At 37.6% G+C, this 26,386-nt stretch overlaps 2 protein-coding genes across 6 annotated transcripts in view; one reads left to right on the top strand and one right to left on the bottom strand.

Annotated features, from left to right (window-relative positions):
* The window catches only part of LSM5 (LSM5 homolog, U6 small nuclear RNA and mRNA degradation associated), a 756,742-nt gene that overhangs the window by 541,105 nt on the left and 189,251 nt on the right, over positions 1-26,386 (top strand). The gene's annotated exons all lie outside the window — the stretch shown is intronic.
* Positions 1-26,386, bottom strand: part of BBS9 (Bardet-Biedl syndrome 9) — a 308,542-nt gene that overhangs the window by 272,937 nt on the left and 9,219 nt on the right. For all 5 annotated transcript variants that reach the window (XM_050915804.1, XM_050915803.1, XM_050915806.1 and 2 more), the window contains 2 exons: positions 25,552-25,665; positions 1,919-2,093 (listed from right to left, as the gene is read on the bottom strand). In XM_050915804.1, the coding sequence (XP_050771761.1) occupies positions 1,919-2,093; positions 25,552-25,665 (289 nt within the window). The remainder of the gene's footprint in view (positions 1-1,918; positions 2,094-25,551; positions 25,666-26,386) is intronic.

Here is a 26,386-nt window from a genome sequence, read left to right as displayed (position 1 = left end):
ACTACTCTGTAAGCCTGACAGCTCTGCCACTTTTTAAACCATTTTTCAGTTCTTTTTTAATCATGGGTAGTAGCTCTGCCCCAAAACACCACCCCACCCCAATTTACTGCTAGGCACAGAGATTCAAAAAGCCTAAGAGCAGACCTTGTCAGTTTTAACGGAGAAAGGATGAGGCAAAGCAAGCATTAAGTTCCTTGGTCTTTTCACACCTTTGTCAAAGTTGCCCAACCTGTTCAGTAGTGGGTCAATTTCCTGGATCTACCTTTTTACATCTGAGGTATCTGTGGAAGTCCTTGTTCTTCAGACCCTCTGCCAATAGAAGTTTTAACCAAGCTCATATCTTCTCAATCCCATCCCCTGCATGCCCATGTGATGTTTTACATTCCTCCTTAGTAGTCCATATTAACTTCCATCTCATACATTTCCTTTTTTCCATTTGAACTCAGTCAGGAGCTACCTGTACAGTCAAGCTGCCTTCTGCTGCTTCTTATTTTCTTGAACATCAAAATGGATTGTTCTTGGCCTTTGAGAAGGTTATCCATGAAGATTCACCAGCTCTCCTGAGCCCTTTTGTCTTTCAGGGCAGCCTCTCACAGGATCCTGCCTACCAGTTCCTTGAACAAGCCCAAGTCTGTTCTCTTGAAATCATCTCATGGTCACTGCAGCCAATGTCTGCAACACTCAACAGCAGATGCTGACTATTACTTCTCCAAACATTTCTTTCTTCTTTCTGAGTTGTGGATTCAGTAAAGCATCTTCCCTAGACAGGCTGTCTAGCACCTGCATCAAAAAAGTTTTCCCTAATGCACCTCAGAAACGTTCCACATTGCTGAAGTCCATTATGTTGCCCTCCCAGCAGACATTAGTCCTCCGTGAGAACAAAGGCCTGGAATTGGGAAACTTCTTGTTTAAAAAGGCTTCATAGCAGACATCCACCACAACATCCCCTTCCTCAAGCATCCATCTGATTCTAAACAGATGGATGCTTGATGAACTCTCAACATGGTGGTTCCGTAAGAGCGCCCCATGTATTCAAGCTGGACCTCCATGGTGAACACAAATCCCCCCCCTTGTCTGTCTTTTCTTCCTTAAGGGCCTAAAGTCATCACTTACAGCACCTTAGTCATGCAAGCTACCCTGTCACATCTCTAACTGCACACACAACTTCTAATTCCTCCTCTTTGTTGCCAAGGCTGTAGGTGTTTGTAAATACGCACTTAATATGGGTCCCCACTCATCCCACTTCCTCTAAGGTATTATGAAAGCATCCCTCTGTGCACTTGACCCTTATACCCTATACCATCACTTACATGCTGGATTTAGCACCTATCCCTCAGTCTATCAGTCAAGGAGGTTAATAAGCCTCCTCTGCCACTTTGTCAGGTGGATTCCATCGCTCCCCACCAGCCCTCATTCCTTTGAGAGGATCCTACAATCACAAATGCCAAAGCCCTGTCTCAATCTCCTCTGAAAACTGAACAGATTCATCAGACTAACACCTATTTGCATCAAAATAAAAATCCCATTGAAACAACTGGAAGGAACATCTTGCTCAAGCAGTATAGTGCAGACAACGCTGAAAGCACAGATTAGACTGAACTGAAGCAGAGAAAAATCTGGCACTTGCAGGACAACATGATGTGCCTTGATAAGCTAGTAAATTTAACACATTTATACAAATAAAATAGGACCATAAAGTCCTCGGGACACACAGTATGCTTTCTTCTACGACTGTACAGAGACAGTAATTAACAACATACAACATTTTATTTTTCTTCTTACCTGCAACTACCTGTCACCTGCTTTGGAATACAATATTAGTAAAGGCAATAAAAATTAGACATGATTACTTTTAATTTGTTTACGTACTAAATGATAGCATCAAAATATGCTACAATTACTGAACATGAACACATACTTGTAACTCTCAACCTGTTGACAAGAAGACACTGTAATGAAAGAATCTGTCCGAGAGCTGTACGTCAAGGGACCAGGCAGAAGAAAACCAGGTAAAAAACGGCCAAAAGCATAGCTTTCCTGTTCAAACAACATGAGCATCCCATCCATGGACTGTATGCATATCAAATCTCGACCTAACAAAAGCAAAAGAAAGAAATACAAAGGAAACAGAGCAATGTTATTTATACAGTTTTAATCCTAAAATTTTTAGTAAATTAAAACTGTACTCATAAGTAATCCCAAATATAAGATTCATTTTGATTTACATGAGTGTTTACTATGAGGAAGAACACTAAATATTCCAATCTCAATAAAAAGCTTACTTACTAAAATAAACAAACTAGAGTTTTTAGGGAATAACATTCAGAAAATATTAAGAGCAAAAAAAGAGTTAGACATTTTATTTCAAACCAAAATTCCTAAAGATATAACTATTAAAATTTCACTTTAAAGAAATGTTTCAATACTCCCAAACCCCCAAATTATTCTGGTTCTTAAATGCCTCTATACCTTACAAACATTCATAACAACTGTGGTTTAAAAATAACCTATTCTACTCTTTCAAGTCTACTTAAGCAACAAAACAGAAAGTCCTACAAATATGTACTGTTGTGAAAATAATACAATGGTAATGTTTTCCACACTTTGCATTCACATTTTCTGTCTTTAAGGAAAGAAAAAAACAAAACAGGCCCACTCCATGTTACCAACAAGACTAAAAAAAAAAATCAAATAAAAAAATTCAGCTTGGAGTAAATTACTTCAAGCCTCGCCCATTATTCAGCAGCCTCAAGACATGACTTAAGACGTGACCTGTCATGCCTCAAGTACACCAATCTAAATTCAAAGTCTCATTTGGAAGACTTCTGAGATCAGAAGTTGATGATGCAGTTTGCATTTCATACGCAAGGGTAACAATTCAAACAAACAATATTTCGCATGCATTCAAAGAGAGCTATACCAGTAAGACTAACATCTTCTGAAGCTGATAGAAGTATCTCTCCTCACTTCAGAGATAAGCCCCTATCTTGCAAACACAACATGAAATACTTGTAGTTCAAAATGTCTATTCACCTCCATTAAAATACTCTGTTGTGTCTCAGGAATTATTCTATATGCATGGAGGACCCAAACAAATTGTCTGTTCACTAAACTCCATCCTCAATCCTTTAAGAACTGTTTTCTAACATAGGAAGGTGAAGCAAAACAAAAGTAGACTAAAACTTCACTCTTACACTTAGATAAAGGTAACAAAGTTCAAAGAGAGATTCAGTATCTGAAAAAGCAAAAAATGTAAAGTACAGTGCAAAACAGTGTTCATTTCCACTGTGATTCTTCATAGAAACTTAACTACCTAAAAATAAATAGTAGTGTAATAGGTCAGCAGTACATCATGTTACTTGTCCTTGTGATTAAAACATACAATAAAAATTTAGCTTAGGGTAAGAACAGAAAAAAAACGAAACGAAGGTAAAACAGCTGGGTCCTTTCCACTTGCCCTCCCTCATCCCTTTTTCAGATGTTCCCATTTTCTAAAAATCAAGTTCTCCCATCCTTCTTTCCAGATTCTGCATATAATTCACTACATGTTTGTCCTGGTTTCGGCTAGGACAGAGTTAATTTTCTTCCTAGTAGCTGGTATAGTGCTGTGCTTTGGATTTAGTAGGAAAAGAATGGTGATAACACACTGATGGTTTTAGTTGTTGCTAAGTAGTGTTTATACTAAGTCAAGGATTTTTCAGCTTCTTGTGCCCAGCCAGCAAGAAGGCTGGAGGGGCACAAGAAGCTGGGAGGGGACACCGCCAGGACAGCTGACCCAAACTGGCCAAAGAGCTATTCCATACCATATGACATCACGCCCAGTATATAAACTGGGGGAGCTGGCTGGGAGGGGGGATCGCGCCTCGGGAACTCACTGGGCATCGGTCAACGAGTGGTGAGCAATTGCATTGTGCACCACTTGCTTTGTATAGTTTAATTCTTTTACTATTACTATTGTCATATTATTATTATCATTATCATTGTTTTTCATTCCTTTCTGTCCTATTAAACTGTCTTTATCCCAACTCACGAGGTTTTTTTTTTTCCTGATTCTCTCCCCCATCTCAGGGGTGGGGGGGCAGTGAGCGAGCGGCTGCCTGGTGCTTAGCTGCCGGCTGGGGTTAAACCACAATGTTCTATAAACCCTGTTGCAAATATCAACCATTTGATAGGAAGGACATCTGAAAGTGCAATTCATGTTGTTCATTTGGTAGAGGCAAAGTTCAATCTTTCAGTCTAGTGAAAAAGTTAAAATACTTCAATCCTTCACACCAATGATTATATAGATAGAACTGCAAAACAATTTCAACAGTGTAATTTCAGGAACACTGATGGCATTTCAAGTACATAATCACAACACCTGTTTCTTCCCTTATGTTCTACATAGACCTTTTCTGAAAACCTTAAAGGTCATTCTTATTTAGTGGATTTTTGTTGTGTTTGTGTGTTTGAAAAATCCTAAAGTGCATACATTTTGAGGGATAACATTAACTGACAATATCAAACACTTAAATTTTGCTTTAGCAAGGTAGTAATAGCATTTCCAACTGACAAATTAATAAATTAAAATATAGAAAAGAATTTTATTCAACATCAGAAAAATCCTTTATTCCTTACTAAACATGAGAGAAGTACTCCATTAACCAAGAAGCCTTGGTGGCTTCAAAAAGAAACTTAGCTGAGAAACAATGAAAACTCATCTTCCTAAGCTGAAAAATGTCAGAATCCATACTAATAAATTAACATGTTATACAAAAGCAATTCAACGTGGAGATAGTTAAAATACTGTTCAAAAGTAGTCAGACTGAGATTTTGCCTGATACTGAAGTCAAACCAATATATCTTTGGTTTTCTTCTACTACTGCAAGTGAGAAAATTTAAATATATCATCTTTATAGCAGCTCATTAAACCAGTGACCACTTGTCACTAGCAACTTCAATTTGATGAATTAAGTCTCACAAGTTTAATCTATAACATTCTGAAGTTTGTACCACTACACTGGAAACTTGACACATTTTAAGTGTTTCCTCTTCTATGTGCAGATTAAAGTCATACAATCTTCTAGGAAAAAACTCTTTACCTCTGTTAACAGCAAAAGTCAATGAAGAAGTGTTTCCTGTGACTAAATGCAATCATTTTTGAGAGAATTATGGGTTTGACATAGATCTCCAAAAGCATTTTCTAAACAGACCAATTGTTTTAGAGCTATGATTTTCCCAGGATTTTCTACACAGACTTTTTAAATTACAAAGCAGGGTCTAGGGCATCTGTTCAATCTTAGAATTTATTGTTTATAAAATTAGAAACATATTCTACAGTATACAAACACATTAGATATGCACATTTAAGAGGGGTGGGTATATATGCATAACTAGTATGTTTCCTCTGAAATTATTTGTATAAAGCAGCTTTATTAAGTCTTTAATAATCATTTGCCCTCTTAAATATTTGTGCTGGTTTTGGCTAGAATAGAGTTAATTTTCTTCATAGTAGCTAGTATGGGGCTATGTTTTGGATTTGTGCTGAAAACAGTGTTGATAACACAGGGATGTTTTCCTTATTGCTGAACAGTGCTTACAGAGTCAAGGCCTCCTCTGCTTCTCACACCACCCCACCAGTGATTAGGCTGGGGGTGCACAGGAAGTTGGGAGGGGATGCAGCTGGGACAGCTGACCCCAACTGACCAAAGGGATATTCCATACCATATGATGTCATGCTCAGCTTATAAAGCCGGGGGAAGAAGAAGGAAGGGGGGGACACATTTGGAGTGATGGCATTTGTCTTCCCAAGTAACCGTTAGGCATGATGGAGCCCTGCTTTCCTGGAGATGGCTGAACACCTGCCTGTCGATGGGAAGTGGTGAATGAATTCCTTGTTTTGCTTGCGTACGCGGCTTTGCTTTACCTATTAAACTCTCTTTATCTCAACCCACGAGTTTTCTCACTTTTACTCTTCTGATTCTCTCCCCCATCCCACCAGGTGGGAGTGAGCGAGCGGCTGTGTGGTGCTTAGTTGCCAGCTGGGGTTAAACCACAACAATATTCTTCACAGGACAGATTCCAGAATTGTTTGATTTATTCATAACTTGTAGCTGACATTCTGCACCTGAAATATGTAGTATTCAAGAGGTTACAGCGACTACTGATCATAGTCAGAATGAACATTTCGTTTGCTGCTTATACTCAGTCTCTGAAGTACTAGTCAAGAACACTGCAATGACTTTACTAACATACAATTCAGAAATTAGTGAGAGTGATCTATAAATAAGTGCCTTATATGTTTCAATTAAAAAATAAAGCAAGATGCATATGTGAATTTGAAAGTTATTTAATATTAAGGTGTCTACAGTTCTGAATGTCCTGCTTTTCATCACTAACAGTTCACACTATCAAGTATTATTAGTGTAAATAAAAAAAGAAAAAGAATGGATTCATAAAAGAATTGTAGCAACTATACAAGTTCAAAGAGTATCACTTGAAGCACACTAAGGCTGTGAGTAGACAAATGAGAAAAACCAATCTAATGCTTTGCTACTGCTGGCAGGAGCAGTCCTGCTCACCTCTTTCCCTCTGGGCCTCCAGCTCCCCTTGCTCAGGTCACATAGTTCCTCCCCACTCCCAGGCCAGATCTGGTACTTATCTGATGGCTGTTAAGCTGATAGTAGGATACCATCCTGAATTTGTAATTTTTTAAAAAAGTTTCAGATGAGTGAGTCATCACCCCACATAAATAACTCCACACAAGCTTAGCAACTGCCAGGGGTGACCTGGAAAGTATCAAGTGTGACATGGCTCTGAGGGTGATGGTTAAGGGCATGAGGGCCCAAGTGGTTTTCCTCCTTGATCCTGCTTAGGAAGGGGAAGGGCATGAGGAAGACTGGATGTATGTTGTGGGCCAACAATTGGTTGCACAGCAGGTAGCCGCAGCAGAAATTTGTTTTATGACCATGTGACCCTCTGAGGATTGACAGGTGTTTGGAAGAGACACGATCCTCTGACTAAAGCCAGCAAAAGTATCTTTGCTAACAGGCTTGCCAACTTTAAACTAGGAATGACAGGGGAGGGAGAGATTTTACAACAATCAGTTGAGGGAATGGTAGATGGGGTAGGCAAGCAAAAGGCCCCAGGATGATATGAACCAAAGGGACATAGCAATCAACAAAACAGGGCTGAAGGGGAATCACCTCAAGCACAGGAATCCAAGTAAGGAAGTGCCCATGGAACAGCAGCCTTATGGAGAAAGCTCTCATGGCCTTTTTGAGTGCCTCACTGAAATGCCTCTACAGTAATGCACACAGTATGGGGAAAAACAGGAGGAACTGGAAGTGTGTGTGCAGTTATAGGGCTACAACCTCATTGGGATCAGAGAGACATAGTGGGCTAGCTCACATGACTGGAGTGCTAAAACGGATGCATCCAGGCCCTTTAGGAAGGGCAGGCCAGGATGGTGATGGGGAGTTGCCCTTTTTAGCAAGAGAGCACCCAGAATGCATGGAGTTCTGCCTGGGGACAGGTGATGAGCCAGTCAAGAGCTCATGGGTCAGGATTATTGAGCAGACCAATACGAGGGTCTGCCACAGGCCACCTGATCAGGAAGAGGTAGATGAGGCACTCTTCAGACAACTGGCAGACGCCTCACATTTGGTGGCTCTGGTCCTCATGGGGGACTTGAACCACCCTGATATCTGTAAGGACAACAGCAGGGCAGAAGAAATCTAGGAGGTTTCTGTAACACATTGACAAAAACTTCCCAACTGAGGTGACTGATGAGCCAAACATGAGAAGTGCTCTGCTGGACCTGATACTTACAGGCAAGGAAGGATGTGAAGGCTGGGGTACAGCCTTGGCTACAGCAACTATGAGATGGTCAGGAGGATGATCAGGATAAGTTCAGGAGCATAAGAGGAATGAGCAGGGCATAAAACAGGACCACAGCCCTAGACTTCAGGAAAGCAGACTTTAGCCTCTGCAGGGATCTGCCTAGGAGTATCTAATGCGATATGGCCCTGGAGAGAAAAGGGGTCCAAGAGAGCTGGCTGAATATTCAAAGATCACCTCTAAGTTCAAGAACAGTCTATCTCAACAAGCAGGGAGTCAAGCAAAGGCAGGCAGCAAGACACCTACGAGGATAAATAAGGAGCTCCTGACTACACTGACATAAAAATAAAGTGTAGAAGAGGTAGAAGCAGTGGCCCATGACCTAGGAGGAATACAGAGATACTGTATAATCATTCAGGGACAGGGTTAGGAAAGCAATAGCCCAGCTGAGTTGAATCTGGCAAGGGATGTGGAAGGCAACAAAAAAGGATTCCACAAATACACAGACATCCATAGTGATAAAGGGCACAAAAAAGTCAAGGAGCTCGATACTTTCTTTGCCTCCATCTTTACTAGTAAGACTGGTCTTGAGGAATCCCAGGCCCCTGAGACCACAGAGAAAGTCTGAGCAAAGGACAACTTACCCTCAGTGGAAGGGGGTCTGGTTAGGGAATATTTAAACGAAGTAAACTTAAGTTCATAGGGCTTGATGTGATGCACCCACAAGTGCTGAGGGAGCTGGCTGATGTCATTGCAACGCCACTCAATTATCTTTGAAAGGTCACAGCAATCAGAAGAGGTCCCTAAAGACCTTAACTTTCAATGTCTAGCTTCACTGGAGCTCCCTAGTACCTGAAACCTATAGACAAAAAGATTACAGATAACAGCTTGAAAAATTTTTAAAGGCACAGTAGAACACATTTGTACTTTGTTTAAGGCTTCTTATTTTTCATCATTTCTTCCTTAGAAAGATACAGAAAAAACAGAAAAAAAACCCAAAAAATTAAAATGGTGCATAAAATAATTGAAGTCACCAAAAAACTATAACAGTAATTGTTTAAATTTTTGCCATGTTGCTGTTCTACTGTTTTGAAAAGTTCTACATATTGCTTGATGTATCATAAAAGACATTTAATTGTAAAGTGAATGCCCTTACTAACACAGAAGTCTTATATATTTTGTAACAGAATTAAATGTCAGGTACTTCTGGTTATACTGATGGTAGTAAGAAAGCTATCTTTTAGACAGCTTCTGACCACAACATTTAGGGTTTAAGTTTGTCTAAAATATACAATTTAGTTGTTAATTTTTGTTCTTCTGATGACATTTAAAGACAAAACACTACAGCAGATATAACTGATACGCAGTGGTAATCTAGACAACATATTACAATTCAAATAACAGAAAAAAGTAAAGGTCAGTAGAAGTGTTGAGGTGTTACCGCTTAAGTAACAAGTAGTAATAGCTTCTGCTCTCATGTATATTATGAATATCAATCTTATTCTTATCAATTTCATTACATCATGAAAATGATGAATAGAAAAACCATAGCACCTTCTGCAATATATGTGAAGCTACATGTCATATCAGACATGGAAGCATTCATCTTTAACATTCATAATCCCTAATCACACACAAATATCACTGTTAAAATATCTCCTAACAGTAGTGATATGATTGAATATGACATGACATATGACAAGCTCTTTAGAGCACTCCAATGATCTCCAAGCATACTGCAGTACTGAACCATACTGTCTGAAGAAACAAATATAAGGCACCTAAGACTGAATCAGTAATCACTCTTTTTGCCTTTAAGAGCACAGCATCACTTCTTAATCACCTACCACTTTGTTCATCATATTTGTGTTGTTCCTACTCACTGACTTTCAAATTTGGATTTTAACTGGCTTGTACTAGTGGTTCAAACTCCAGTTATCCAAACTATTATGCGTAAAGCATAATTAAAGAAAATTAAATTGTGTATGAACTCTTATTTCCCAGCTTTTTATAGGTCAGCTTATTTCCTTTAGCCATTTGTTTTTAATGTGTAGCTAGTGAATGGATTTTTTATGTTTCACTTTAAGAAATGCAGTCTTCCAAAAACTCAGCGAGAAATGTCCATTTCAAAAAAGCTTATTGCAGCCAGTTGGCTTTGCCAGTGACATATTTATAAAGTGAAAATATAACCCATAGTGTTTGCTGCAGATCAGATGGAATCACTTAGTGTACTCTACATAGTTTCAGCAGCTTGTGTCTCAAGAGGAATGTCCCTCAGCCAGAAAGTGTTACTTTTAAGCACAAGTCCAGCTACTGTTGTTTTGTAGTTTTGTTATTCTAGCATGATATGAATACATTTACATCACACTTTTAAACCACAACGTATTTTTAGAGCTAATGCAAAGCCAAAATGAGAGGCAGGTGGTAGCTCTTTGAAATAAGCTTCTAATTAAAGCTATTTTGGAGCTCAAGTTTTTTGCATGTTAATGATTTCCTCTACTCTGAGCCTCCCCTCTGGCACCAGATAATTTTCATAAAAAGTACATTATGTAATCACAAGGCCTGAGCACCATGTGAAGTCATGCAATGAAAACTACAGTATCAAACGGGATGAGAAATCAGAAAAAGCTTCATAAAGTTACAGATTTTAGGGAGACATCAGCAGAGAACTTCACTGCCTTCAACGGTAATCAAAAGCTTCAGTCAAAAGCCTCGTGTAGAAGGAAGTGTCAATGAAATAAAATGAAAAGATAAATGGGCATTTATAAGACACCCAGGAACTTAAGAGCCCTTTAATGACACCTGAGAAATGTTTTCCTAATATGATAAAAGTTAAATCCACAGTACACTGACCAGTGAAGCAACGCACACAAACTGTATTCCCACACACTGGAACAGAAATTACTGTCCTGACTTGAAACAAACAAATATGTTTTCCTTTTCCTTCATCATTGAAATTTGCCCCAAAAAATTTCTCCTAGCATAGAGAACAAAGTCTCCTCCACTTCAAACCCATTTTGGAGAATTCAACTTGCTGCTGAGTGTAGCTCCTGAAGCAAAACAGATCCGGGTCAACTGTGAGAAAAGCACTTCAGGAATCACTTCTGACTAATGGAAAAACCATTTGAAAATATGTTGGGCAGTTCTTAAAACAATGTATGCCTAGTAAAAGGCAAGCCTTAGTTACTTCCCTAACCCAAAGCAGGAAGCACATGTCAGTGTACATTCAGAAAGAACTCTGAATTGACTAGCTTGGTGGTCTGGTGGCTGCTCGTTGCATTACTACAGAAAGGATCAAAGTTCAGGACTTCAGCTGCAGCCATTCATTTTACGCCAGAGGATCTGACAGCACCGCCAAGGCAGTGCAATACCCTGAACACATGTAAAGATGAAAAGGAAAAATGCCCTGCATCACTCAATGCTAATGCATGTACCCATCCCAAACGATGCACAAAGTGTACATATGTTCCAGCTGAGATTGACTAAGTGCTTTTCTGCTGGAATTGAAAAATAACTCCAACAGGAAGGAAATAAAAACAGAGAAGTGGATAGGCGTTTAAGAGAAACTAAGGAAAGTGTTTAAGGAAAACACTAAATCCTTATTCCACTGATGTTAGCTTTAATTATTTTCTAATCTCTTCCGGATATTAAAGTATTGCAGTAAAATACGTTCACAAGTCCCAACACAAGAGATGCTCTCTCTGCAACAGCCCACTCCATAAGAAGCCTCCCTGGTCAAGACACAGTAAAGCATGCAGTCAGAGCTGCCACGAGAAAAAGAATCTTTTTGCTTCTCTAATCCATCACACTGTATTCTCTCTACCTAACCTCTTGCAGATTTCTGTCTGCCATAAACCATAAGGAGAATTTTAGATGGAAAGGGAATCTTTAACTATTAAAGTGTCTCCAAAGGCCAATCAGCCCTCACTCACACAATCAATCCTTTAGAGACCTGTGATATACTCCTTTATTCTTGATCTGACTCTTACACAGAAGATGACATAGTTAAGTTATACAACTTGGCAATGATCCCTTTAAACCTCATTGACCTGAGGTGGTGGAAGGACCCTTAGGAAAAACACTAGTATGGTTCAAAGGAGCACAAAAGACTGACATGCAGTATAGAGATCTGAAAGTATCATAGCTGCAACATCCAGCACACAAAAGTTCCTACTGAAAGAAACCTGGTATTTGGCACTGTGTAGACATGAGGTAAAGTCTCCTCCCCTAAACAGATTATAGTACTAAAATTTGTTTATTACAACCTTCATATTAAGCAAAGAATTTCCCACATTCAAAAGCAGATGTTTCTATCTAGTGCAAGAAATAGTCTCAGGAAAAATGTTCAGGCAGCTGTGAAAGTAGTATCACACAAAGTTGTTCTTTTTTCAATACAGCAGATTAATTATAGACAGTATAAATAGAGTGGGTCTTGAAAAAGAACATTAGCTGTGCATGTGAGAATGGCTGTATGCATAGATGTAGTCTGAATAATGATGATTCATGAAGAAATAGTAGAAATCTTTTTCCTTAAATTCTGTTTCTTGCCTTAACTTGTTGAGTAACTACTTTTCAAGCCCTGGCAACTGCAGAAATCTTTGAAGCTCCTGCATTCATAGAGGCATTACAATACTGACATATGCTTTTTCTAAAGAAAGTAGGAGAAATTCTAGTCTGTGAACCTTTCCAATGTCAAGCTGCCCTCATCTGAAGTTATACACCTATCATACATTATAATAATATTATAGAACGTCTTACTGAACTAGCAAATCTCCCACAAATAAAAATGAAATAAAGACAACTACTGTCAGTAGTTGCCCTTCCAAATCAATAGCCTTTGACTGAATAGTTAAGGCACATGGATGTTTTTAATGAATCACAAATCAATAGCAGACCTTTCATAGCTCAGTTGAGGTTGAATATAGACCCTATTTTGTAATATTTTAGGTACTTTCAAAAGTTATCAGTGGGATCTTAAGTCACCATCATACAATAAATCTACCATCTTTAAAATTCTATTTAAGACAGATCTGTAAACGTATAATCAAACAGAATAACAAAATCTCACTGTTAAAACCCAGTGAAATTCCCTATCTTTCCTCCTTCTCCATTTCTAGCCTCCTTAGAGTAAGAAGCTTCATGATTCCTCAGCACTTCCCAAAGTGCTTTGATTCTGTACTAATTTTTTGAGCTAGAGAATTGTTGAAAATATTTGCTGAAGAATGCTCTCCAGAGTAACTGAAGTCACATCCAACAAACTTATTAAAAATAGTTTATAACAGAGTCTAACAGTCTGAAAATTACAACACAAAACTGGGAGTTTACAGAATCTTAGGTGGAACACCTATACCTCTTCAAGAAGTTTCAAATATCCCATTAAAATTAGAAATAAACAGCTTGACTAAACATCCTCAAAACCACCAATAAAATACAGCCATTTTCACATTCAGATCATTTGTCTATATATATCCTAGGCTAGTAACCAACATACAGAAAGGACTAACTCTTACTTTGTAGTCAAACGAGTCTGAATTACATCTCTATTAAAAAAATCACCATCCCTATTGGTTTCCTTTTTGGCAATCTCAGAAAAGACACCATAGACTTAGCAAGCAGGAACAATTTGTTATCTTGTATTTTAAGATTGTTGGAAGCACACTGCGAATACTCACATGATCTTATCACTTTGCCATTAACCTTGCAAAATATTATTTCCATATTTTACAGGTAGGCAAGATGACACACATTTTCATTCCAATCAATCATCATACTAAAGAGCAGTTGCATACATTTTATTTCTGCTGTAATCCTTCCTTGTCATTTTTATTCACTACAGTCACCAAATACATTTTGGGGGGTTATTCACGTTTATCTTTATTAAACCACGCTCATAATCAGACTCAGTCATGCTAAATAAATGCAAAAATTTAGCAAGGTTGCAGCATTATTTCTTTACATTATGAACACTCTCATCCGATCTGACCTTATACAAGGGGCAACAGAACAGACAACCACAGCAATGCATGGTGAAGTGACAGATTAATTTTCTTTAGAAAATGAATTTTGAATCCAATAACTCAATTTTCTTTTTGATCTGCTAAACTTTTTTTGTGCTGGATTGCTTTTTTAAACCCTTCAGGATTCTCCAGTTTCCTCTAAAACTTTAAAACTTTGCCACTTGAAATGACAGCATTGTACAGCACCGGTCCTTAAACTTCCAGTAAGCAGAGGCTCTGCTACTTAGCAAGAACTATGATTAATGTAAACTCAAGTCTCATTGACCAAAGCTTGCATTACCACCCAGGGGAAAACATGGCAGTCATACACAAAACAAGTATATAAAATGAGGTCTACCAAAAATTTTCATTTTTTCCAGCTTCTTGAATTTCTAGTTATTTGGTGATACTTTTTTAAAATCTTATTCATCTGTATATGCACAGTTGTCCAAGCTTCCCAATGATAAAACTATCGACAAGGACTAGAACAAGTTGTGACCATGATCAGCACCAATTGGATACCACAAAGTTAGAATTCTCCTCATGAATCTGAAGTAAGATTATCTTGTCATATTTTCACTGATTTTTATCTCCTCTTGCTAGTTTGTTCCCTCTCACTTTTGATATAGGCAAACTGTATTCATTGTGTTTGCTCTGCATTCTTTTCTGTGCTTGGAGGATACACTCAGACCAACTCACCACTACCTAAAATCTCAAAGAAAATCTCTCCTGAATGATGTAGTAGAGTGATTTTTAATAGGAATCTTTTGCACCAAACCTAGTAACCCAAAGTACAATTAGTAGAAAGCATCATAGACCATACAAGATACATTTCACCCCTCTAGGAAAAGCAACTAACACGGGTTTGGCGACCTTCCAAATAAATTTCTATAGGTTAGAGACTTTTTTGTAATGGAATAGTCACAGATGAACACTAGAAAAATAAACAAAAGCTACATACACACATTTTTTAAAGACTCTTTGAGAAGACAAAAGAAACTAAATAGTTAGAAACTAAAATTGCATTCTTTTGGATGAAAAAATATGGGGCAGCAAACAAATCTGATAGACAAATGCATCCACATGAAATGCTGGAACATTTAATAAGAAAGTACGTATGTAAATAATAAAGCTGTATCTAGGTTTGAAGTAACAGAAAATTCATCATGCCAAACTATTTGTTAGACAGGGTAATAATATATACCGCATTTCTAAACTTTAGAGACAGCATCTCTAAACTTAAGTAAAACATCTGATATGATCTCAGACAATTGTCTCACAGGAAACCAGAGAATGGCAGGCAATAGCACTAAGAAGAAGAATCTGGGGATTAGAGTAGGATGATGAATTAAATGAGTCAACAATATGTCACCAAAAAGACAAATGCAAGATTGGGTCATTATTAATATACATGCGCTATTAAAAACATATGAGGTAATTATTGTTCTGCTTGGCACTCACTGATTCTTGGCAGGAGTACTGCAGAAGCCGTAACCCCACATGCAAGATACAAAACATTTGATACTACCAGTGCACAATGACTGCACACATTTGGGTACCATACTTCAACAAAAGAAATTAGAAAAAGTATCATATAGTATCTATCAAAGTTTTGAAAAACAAGTCTTTCACTTACACATACAACTGCTCCCAAATGAAATGCAGATTAAGTGATATATCTAGCAATTTATAATTGAAGCAAAGTTCTGGCATACTGAAGGCAATGGGAGTTTTTACTTCAGTTAGGCTCTGATCTTACTTATTACTGTTAAGAGAAGTTGAGGAAGGTGAAAGCAAATAGATGGTAAGAGATTCAGAGAACGTTTTCCTTGATTATTCTTCCATTCACATGTTCAATCTAGGGAAGAGGTTCTACTCCATTATTTAAAAAAACACTAACGGGTTTCCAAAGTTACATGAGAAACTATTTAGAAGTAGTCATCAGCAGATCTATTCCATGAAAAAACTCATGAAGACCAAGCCTTTCAAATAATCTGTCCTTATCCAGAAGCAATTTAACAGGAAAGTAACAGTTAAACATTCTGGTCCTTAGCAGAACTAGCCAATAAATCAAAGTCCAAATTTATACTGCTGCTGTATTTAAACATAGTCATAAGAATCATTTAACCTTACAGCATAAAACTCAGCTGATAATTTTTTTCTGACTAACACCTAATAAAATTCATTCTTGCAGAATTGTGGAAAAGTTAAGCACAGTCTACCCTTCTTACAAAGTTTCCTGTTACAAGGTTGCATGGTTTACACAAATGTTGTATTTCATTATTAAAAAAATTCCTCCGTATAGCACCCTCTTTGTTGTAACTCAAACATACTTTGCCTCTAGGCCAGTGCTATAATAAAAGTAAAATGAATTCAAGGCTATTTGCTGAGAAAGAGATATGTTCAAGGTATTTTCACACTTTTTTGCTTGTAACTTTTTCATGTCAAAGCTGTATTTTCTTTTTTCCTTCCCTTTGCTATTGTTTTATTATTTCCTTTTAGTGGTACAGTATCCATTGAACAACTTCAAATAAATCTGAACTATTCTGGAAGCCAACTTAAGGCATTAAGGTTTCAGATTAAAAAATAAATTCCAAAACCTGTGATTATTAGGAAGATCCAATTCTAAATCATTTATCAACTCATTTGAAGAGGTTATATAAAACCAGGATGAATTCACTGATTATTTAACTATTAGATAATACCAGTATATTTTGTGGAATTGCACAAAATAGTAATATTGCTTTTACAGTGAAAATAAAAAGCTATTATCTATAAGTGAACACCATTCAAAAATAACTCAGCAACTAAGAAAGCAAGATTATGAAACTATGCTTTCTCTCTGTCCTGGTTTCGGCTAGGACAGAGTTAATTTTCTTCCTAGTAGCTGGGATAGTGCTGTGTTTTGGATTTAGTAGGAAAAGAATGTTGATAACACACTGATGTTTTTAGTTGTTGCTAAGTAGTGTTTATACTAAGTCAAGGATTTTTCAGCTTCTCATGCCCAGCCAGCAAGAAGGCTGGAGGGGCACAAGAAGCTGGGAGGGGACACCGCCAGGACAGCTGACCCAAACTGGCCAAAGAGCTATTCCATACCATATGACGTCATGCCCAGTATATAAACTGGGGGGAGCTGGCTGGGAGGGGGGATCGCGCCTCGGGAACTAACTGGGCATCGGTCAACGAGTGGTGAGCAATTGCATTGTGCACCACTTGCTTTGTATAGTCTAATTCTTTTAGTATTACTATTGTCATATTATTATTATTATCATTATCATTGTTTTTCATTCCTTTCTGTCCTATTAAACTGTCTTTATCTCAACTCACGAGGTTTTTTTCCTGATTCTCTCCCCCATCCCAGGGGTTGGGGGGCAGCGAGCGAGCGGCTGCGTGGTGCTTAGCTGCCGGCTGGGGTTAAACCACGACACTCTGTCGCTAAATAAAATTAGTATTCTATTCAAGTGCAACCCAATAGCTTGGGTGTCCCACTGGTAAGCTATCAATATGCTGTTTCTTTAGTTCTTAAGTAGAAGGCAAAATCTTCACAACATAAATTGAAAAAGAAAACTGGAAGCGTTGAGAATGTTCATACACCCACCTTAATGTACCACTTATGCCCTGGAGAACAATCACAGAACTCAACCCTCACCTGGGAAAGGTCATCCTCCTATTACAGCATGTGATCATTCACACACTTCCTAAGCACTTCAGACAGTAGCTCAGGAAACCTGTACTTCATACACCAGTCCTCAAAGCATAGAATTTTAGTATTCATTCCTTATACGCTGTTGTTTGTTCATATATGAGCTACTATCCTGCCCACCATTCAGTCTAACACACAACTGACCACAGGAAATATATGTGATAATCTGTAAAGCTACCTAAGCTTCAAGTAATAGTGGTTTTGTTTTTACTTTAAAGCACTTCTCCATTCTTTATATCATTTCAGCAGAAATTTATTGCATATACTTTCCTCAAACATAAATCACATCTGACTCAAGGCAAACAAGGCAAAGAATGAACCTGTGGCCTGATCTGCACACTTTTTCAAAGCAGTAGTAAGGGCACTTTTCTTTTACTACATAAGAGCATAATACCATCATTTCTTATAAGCAGGCTCCACATCAGTAATCTCTCTTTTTAAGAAGTCACGCACAAGTAGTATATTGACTCTTTCTCAAGATGTAGAAGGACTTAGGCTAACGGCTATAAGCCAGCTGAGTTGTAATCCATTCAACAGAAACTGGTAATGTAGGAATAAGGGTGCTTTTCCAAGTTAGTGTCTCTTTCTCAGATTTCTCTAAGGGCAGGACAACAAACCATGTCTAAATACCCTCAATGTGAACAAGACAAAGTCAAGGCACAAGACAGTTTATTTCTATATGTTGTAGGTCCAAAATTAAGATAACTTCAGCACTAATTATCTAAACATCACATTAGAAAAAGGCTATAAAAATTAATTATGAAGTAATATGAATTTGTGCTGAGTCAAAAATGAGTTTTGCTTAATGCCAATTTCCTGCAAATCTTCTTCTGTACCAATATGCAAATTCATGAAATTCTTAAGTAAGCAGTTGATAATTATCTCAACTATCTCTAGGTGATTACCTATCTATAAGAAGTTTTAATATTACTACATGAGGATAGTTCACTGCTTTTCTTTCATATAATTGAAGTCAACACTGGTAAATTGATTAACCAAAACTCCTGCACAGCTAGAACAGATCCAATTCAGCATTATTTTAACTAAAAGAACCAGACCTACATGATCTTGGTGGAATTGTAAGCAAAAAATTTAAGAATGGAAAAAACCTATGATCAAATTATGTCAATCACAAAATTTAACAATACTGGCTCAAAATTTAATCACTACATAGCTAACAAAAAAATCTTCTCACTGTTTTTCAATAAACATTGTTTTAACTTTAATTAAGATTAAACAATATGTAGAATATTGCTTAATAAGACTTGACTATTTCTAGATTAATATCAGATTTATGCCTTAAAAACTGAACTGGAGGTACACTGCTGCATAAAGAAGAATAAGAAAAGGGATTCTTAACTAAAACACTATATCCAACTCACTTGCTTCACTCCAGTCCATTCTTTTAACAATGTCAAAACATGTAACTCATTTATCAGAAGCTTTCAATCAGCAGTGACTTCCAATCAGCCAAATGAAGTTCCATCACTTAGGGTTTACCAGCCCAGTAAAACATTTTAAACTATTTTATTTACTTGTCCTCAAAAATCTTGATACTTCACAGAAAGCATTTGAGAGATGCTGTCCAGGATACAAACTAGAGTTCTAAACCAGCACATCTCATGCTGTGTCTACACACAGTTTTAAAACTAGCACAGCTGCCTCTGCTCCACATAGCAACCACAGAAGCATAAGTACATCTTCACTCACATCAGAGAAACTCAACTCAGATCTTTGATAGATGCGATAATAAGGAGAGAGCTTTGTATTTGGGTGACCAAAAATTCTAAACAAGCCTAAGATGCTCAACAGCTTTCTCACTTCTCTCTCAAACAAAAATATAAGCCAGAGTTATGCAAACTATACTCTTGCTATTACAAACTGATCAGGTTCTTTAGCATAATCTTACTCAATAACTTGGTAGTTGACTCAAGTATTTTATAAAGACCCAGAACGACACACTACAGATGTGAAAAGAGAAAATACTTTCCAAGATATTGTAAGCTATCAGCAAGTATCAATTCATATAATGAAAGCTGAATTGTTAAGACAGCAATCTCTGGTGGCATAACTGCATGATGCCATAATAGTATAACCTGACCTTATAAAAATTATGTGATGAAATAGGTTTATATAAAGTAAAATTTTTGTAGAGTTGAGTCCTCACCATAGGTAAGGGTGCAATACAAATCATAAAAAAGTGTAAGCTTTTTCACCTTCATTTTCTTTAAAAAAATTAAATCAAAAGAGCTTACAGTAGAGCCTCCTCAAGTTCTTTAAATTTTGTATCTGAAGTAAAACATGAAGACTGTGCAATCTGTTCATTACTTAAGGGCTGTGACATTTTGTGGCTAGGTTAAGAGTTCACTTGGTTGAAAACCAGTGTTCAGCACTACTAACTCATAGTTTTATCATGAATCATCCTTTCTAAAAAGACCTATATGCTAGAATCAGAGCATTGCAGGATAAACTCAACTTACAGCTCTAAGATCTTGAGGAAGAGTTCAGAAATATGAAAAGTAGATATATGCATTCTACGTAACAAAGGCAATGACTTAAAAATAAAGTTCAATTTTTTAAAGTCTGGGCTAACAATACAGAATTTTTTAAATATAAAATGATTACTTCATCTTCCTATGTCACTTCTTGATAGTTTCATGTTTTCATTTTAGCACCAGTGTTCAGAGACAGCAAGGAACAAATGTAAAGTTAAAGCAGCAAAGAAATGCAAAGTTCTTTATTATAATCCCTCCATTTGCCACAGATTTTTAAAGTTGTCAGTCACAACTAACTCTGCCTACACCGTGTGCTTGATTTATATTTTCATCTTTGTAGGTTTTTTCCATTTACTGTTTTTAAGCATTTCCATTAGCTTTGTTTAGGATTCTAGCTAAACATATAAGGGATTTCCTTGTTATTTCCCACATCCCTGGCCCCTTAACAGTTTTGTTGAAAGTAAGTGTCACGTTCATTTCGACTTTTTGCTAAAGTTCTACAACCAACAGAATACATTTTGTTTTAATCAATAAAACATTTTTAGCTATACAGCTTTTCAGAAAGTGCTTTTGTGTTTTCTATACTTCATTAAGTCTTGCAGTAAATACACCTGTAGAATCAGTTGAAGTATAAATGCAGCTTTAGAGATGCAGCCTACTAACCAATAACTGTAATGAGAGGACCATCTAGTGGTGACAACCGCAATTCACACTCTGCTATTTTAAAGACAAATGCACACTCTTAATCTACGCAAGTCACTGGACAACTTCTCAGTCTTTGGCTTTTTTATTCCATAGCTTTAATTGTTTCTTTAACTTAGATTTCGACCTTCTACAATGAGACTAAATAAACGGGTTTGTTGATTTTCTTCATCCATTCCTGTTATGAGAACATCTATGTCAATTCTTCCATGTGTGAAAGTTGCTCATAGCATCAAATCATTAATCTGAAGACACTAGCAAGAATGAAGCTGCTAGCAACCAGGCTACAAAATAGGTCTGTTTACCTCACAATTCTCTCCTCAGAGAAATCTATAATACCTTTTTTCTTCATACAAAAGATAAAAAAATCACCAGTTGAGAAATGACAGTTGTACTTGGTATGTTTTACATCTCCATCACATTTCAGCTAAATACACGTGCAGTTTAACAGACCAAATTATAACGTAACAAGGGTCTAAGATTGCCACAAACTAGCAGGGACAGGAGAGCAAAAACTTACATTGGAGGAAGCTGACTGAGAATGTGATACACATATAGTGGTGTTTGTTTCTATATTTCGAACATGTCAAACAACTGCAGAGACATTCTTCCCCAGCTACCACAGTAATAGAAGCTGTGAGAAATCCCCCTCCCTAATGAAGCTGCAGAGAGCAGGCACAGGGAGAGGTTTATGTAAGCACACATTTAACTACAAACAGCTGAAGGAAGCTTAGTGGAGCTTCATAACCAAACCGAAACATAAAACAGTAGTAGAGCATTTGCTTCTAACAGCTATTCTGCTTAATTTCTGAAAAGCTCTGATAGGACTCTAGGTCAACCAATACTCAAAAGAAAAATTTCAGGCAGTTTCTCCTTAAAGACAGGCATCCTAAAGACACTAAGCTGCTCTGTAAATTAGAGAACTAGATTCTACTCCATTACGATCTAAACCAAACCTTCATATTACGGAAACTGAAAGTTTAGTCTGAATAATTCTCTGCCTCTTCAGCCCCTGTAAGGATCTAAAGGGAACTGCAGAATTTTCAGCAACTCAGAAAGTTAAAGAACTGCTGGATTGAAACAGAGTTCCATTCCGTACCTTTATATATACCTTGCTGCCTATTTATAGAACTGTTCCTCAATTTTAGAAGCAGTCACCCAGCCTCAGACTTCCGTTCCAGCCTGTTTTATGCATCTCTGCCAACCCTACCTACCCCATCCCACACTGTAGAAGGTTCTTGAGGACAAGAGAACATGCTCGAGCTCTTTCCTCATAGGGTTCTCTCTAAAGCAGGGGCAGCAGTAAGCCTCACCCACTTTCTTCGCTGTTCAACCTTCCTTTTTCAAAGGAAATTGAAACTTTTTCCAAAGGAATGAACAGAGGCCACCACAGACGCTAAAGGAGATGTAGGATGGGAAATGGAAACTATGTGCTGGTTTTACATCCCAACGTTCAAAATTGACTATGCAACCTTACAGCATCAAGAGACTAACAGAGCACTTGGCGTCTCAGTTAAAGCCACAGCTATAGCGGCCCACTAGACAGCACAGACTGCATCTGCACATGGGTGGAAATCACATTATGAATGATTACAGGAGAAATCTCAGTGCCAAGAGGCAAGTATTTTATCTGAGGTAAGAGCAAGCAGTAGTGAACCGATCATTTTCAGCAGTATCCATTAAATTGACAGGCAACTGTTTGGAAGCAGTCCAACAAAAAAGAAACAGAGAATTATCTACAACCCAAATAACTGTTCATCCCAAGAAAGGACAGAAAAACCTCAAAAATGTGTTAGAGGACACCAGTACAAACTAGTGTACACAAACTCAATCCTATTTTTCTTTTGCCAGTGTTAACTGGTATGGCTGGGTAGAATGAGTTTCTATACCACTGAAGGTATAGGATTGAGAGCTCCGTAAAAAGAGAAAAGCATAATCTTCAGCAAGAGAAATCTGAACAAGACTGAGCAACTTCATAGATCAAGTGCTCTGTGTCAACTTCTGCAGCATTCTTTGCTTCCTCAGATGAAAGATTACGTTCCTGGGGGACTGACATTCGCCCTCTTCCCCAACACTCCCACAGCATACTTTCCCTGTACGCATACTTTCCTCCTTCTGTTCAACTGCCATTCTCCTGTGTCTGCTTCAGTAGCTCTGTAAACATGACCTCTGAAGTGCCTCTTTCACCTTCACATTGTTTCAAGGATGCTTCAGTATAGCAATAAGACACATATTAATCACAGCAGTAACAGGAGGCAGTAAATACAAAAACGCTCCCTACGTTTTGTTAGTCCACTTCTAGAGTGTGCTGTAGAGGTCAGACTGTTAGCAAAGCAAGCTCACTGCTGCACACTTACAGCACTGCCACCATCATGAACTAACCTCTGCTGAAGGTGACAGAGACTGTTAGCAGATGCCTGGCAAGAATTCCAGAGAAGCCTGTGGAAGGCAGATAGTAAAAAAATATTTATTTATTTACAGACTAGTTGGCTCTCAATTGCAGCCCAGAACAACTGCCAAAGATACACACAGATAGTATAGCAGGCCAGACCAGGACAGGCATCTATTTAGCAAAATTAACAATGCTTGATATACCTCCTTTCTGGTTCACTCTGGCTGGTCTTGCAAGATGAAAATAAAACCACAATACTGTCATTCATAAGCCTTAAGGAGAGAACAGGGTATTAAAGATGATACTTAAAAAACCTGAAATAGATTCACTGCAAAAGGCTGGGGGCAAGATTAAAAGCACATCCTTGACAAGAAATCTAATCAGACAGTCCAAGAGAGCCACATAAAAAGGACGTTCAGTCCAGGAAATCTACAAAAAAGAACATTCTTTCATTTCCCCAAAAGAACTTTCTCCAGTGTCCATTTTGCCTATTTCTCTGATGCTTCAATATATGCATTAGTAGGCTGCTATCAGGTACCTGAACATTCACTATAATTTTCCTAGATTTAGGTCTTAAACAGAGTCTTATGATATGAACATGTATTATTTATTACATAACACAAATCTCTGCCTTCCCTGTTTATTAACACTTTTGCCACCTCAAGACTTGAGGTCATTCTTTTTCCACAGCAATAAACACACTAATGCAAACTGAAACATGGGGAAGAAGAAAGGAAAAGGAAAGCAGCTTGACGTGCTGGGACAGAAGTGCTACTAGAAAACAAGAAAAGTTTGCAGAACTTATCAGAGTTCCCTCTGCTCTTCTTGCTGCTTTGTCAGGATTGGCCCTCATTTTGACCATCCTAGGTGTTGAAAAGTGTTTGGCTGGCTGAGTAGGTTCTGAGGTAAACATTACCTTCTGTCTCCCGAGCTTGCAAAGACATTTTCTTCATTACATCACTTGCAAAGACATTTTCTTCATTACATCACTTGCAAAGACATTTTCTTCATTACATCACTTGCAAAGACATTTTCTTCATTACATCACTTGCAAAGACATTTTCTTCATTACATCACTTGCAAAGACATTTTCTTCATTACATCACTTGCAAAGACATTTTCTTCATTACATCACTTGCATCTGCTACAGCTCGTGATAAGGTATATAAGAGACAGGTCTGGCATCAAGATTGAGCTGGTGGTCAGACCTCTACTCGGATCTCCACAGTAAACAAACATGCATGTCAAAAATCCAGAGAGTTTATTCTGCAGAACTGCATGGTGGTACATGGGCATTTGTTTTATTCTTCCTGAACCATTCCAGACACTCACAACTCTTAGCTTACGATCCCCTCAATAGATCTGTTACTGCAATTCCACTGTAGTATGTCGGGAAGCACACTATTCCCTCTACTCAGATTTAGGAGACTCCGTATCGTCTTTCTGCTGTTAACAGGAATATGCCCATGCCCTATACACTCACTCCTCAAGATACTCGTAGCATAGATAACTCCTCACCCACATGAGCTGACTGGTTTTCCCAAGGTGGTTGTGTAAAATTAGTAGGTGAAAATCTCTTCAATCGGTATGAATTTTGGTCAGCTGAATTTAAGCCCAGGGACAAGCTTGAGTTCAGGGTTAGGCATTGTAGAATTATTACTAGAAGATTATTACAGACACAGAACTGAGGGATTGTCCGCATATATTTTCCATATTGACTCAGAAGACTTTCTGCCTTGGTAAAGTGATATCACTCTGCCAACAGTTTAGGGACACTACTTGTGTAGATGACTACCACCCCCCAATATTGTTGGGCAAACTTTACTTCTGAAGAGAAAGAGCTGTCATGTAGAGCAAACCTAAATGCTTCCACATTGGAACACAAAAACATTCATGATTGTGTCACAAGTTCAAAAGAGACTGATATCTATTAAACTCATTCAAAACTACAAACACACCATAAACATTATTTTCCACTGTTACGTTTTTCCAATCAAAGTTTAATTTTTTTCAAGCCTGCATTACATATCTTTAAAGATACTTGATATTTTAGGTTCAGAGAATGAAGACGCTAACTTTTTTCTTTGTCCACAATAAGCAAGTTGCAGAAAAGCGAAACAGAATTAAAGCATAGAAGAAAACAATTACTTTAGATGTTAAAGTATTTTACAAGGGAAGAGCCAGGGTTTTTGGAATGTTTTTTTAAAATCAATACTATCCTTGTAAATTCATATCCCATTCAAGATGTGAGGAAACAACTATTCTGCATCTAATATTCTTTGCCTTCAGTTATTTTCTATACACATCAGATAAAAGGTACCATCATTTATAGAAAGGTGGTTTCCTCTAGACAGCAGCATCATGTTGACTTTCAAAATTTAAGTTAATCCTCAACTGTTCACAGTTAAACAACTAATAATAAAGAATATGCAACAAGGAGCTTACCTTTTACACCACCAAATGGACCATAAGTCATATTACAAGCCATTCTCTGAAGATTGTGCTCATACATCAATTTAATCTGATACTGGTTCCCATGTTCCACACTTCCCAGAGTTCCTACAAGAAACAAAGGGTATATATTTATATCTTTGATCCATGCAATGTGGAAGAAGCAAAGGAGCACCAGTTTAAACAACCTGAAAAAACTGTAACTTACCCCTAGTGACTTTGAGATATGAAGGCTCACACTGCCGCTTTCTTTAAAAAAAAATCACCAAGCTACAAAATTCCTAAAGGCCAGACCCAGAAATAAGGTCTCATTATACTAAATATGGTATAAAGACTTAGCAAGAGGCTGAGATTTTATTACTTAAACGTATTTTTCTACATGTTAGGCACCCCTCTAAGATCAGAAAAAAGCCTGCTCAAATGGGAAGTAAATATACTATATCCAACAGCCAGCCTCAGCTGTAATAGTCTTTGTCTCAAATTAAGCTGCAGCTAGTCATTAGCTATAATTTGACAAAGCTATGCTTAGGGCACATTTATCACTTGCCTTTACTCTGTCTGAAATTCAATGCAGTGATCAACAATGCAAAGATAAGAGACAAACATATGGTAACAAAAAATATTTTTATGACATACATCACATTCTCTGAAAAGGTCTGCATGAACTTTAATTTCCTGACTCCTTCAGGGAACTAGCAGAAATTCAAAAAGTCTTTCTAAAGAAACTGAAGTTAAAGCTCCCCTTTTGATAATCAAAAGTCTTTCCTGCACCCCATGAAGAAAACAAAGTTCTTCATCATGTAGAGTAACACTTAAGGACTAGTATTAG

Source organism: Gymnogyps californianus, chromosome 2 (assembly GCF_018139145.2).
Source record: "Gymnogyps californianus isolate 813 chromosome 2, ASM1813914v2, whole genome shotgun sequence".
Classification (NCBI taxonomy): domain Eukaryota; kingdom Metazoa; phylum Chordata; class Aves; order Accipitriformes; family Cathartidae; genus Gymnogyps; species Gymnogyps californianus.
The sequence above is the reverse complement of the archived record's forward strand: the minus strand, read 5'-3'. Positions and strand labels throughout refer to the sequence as shown.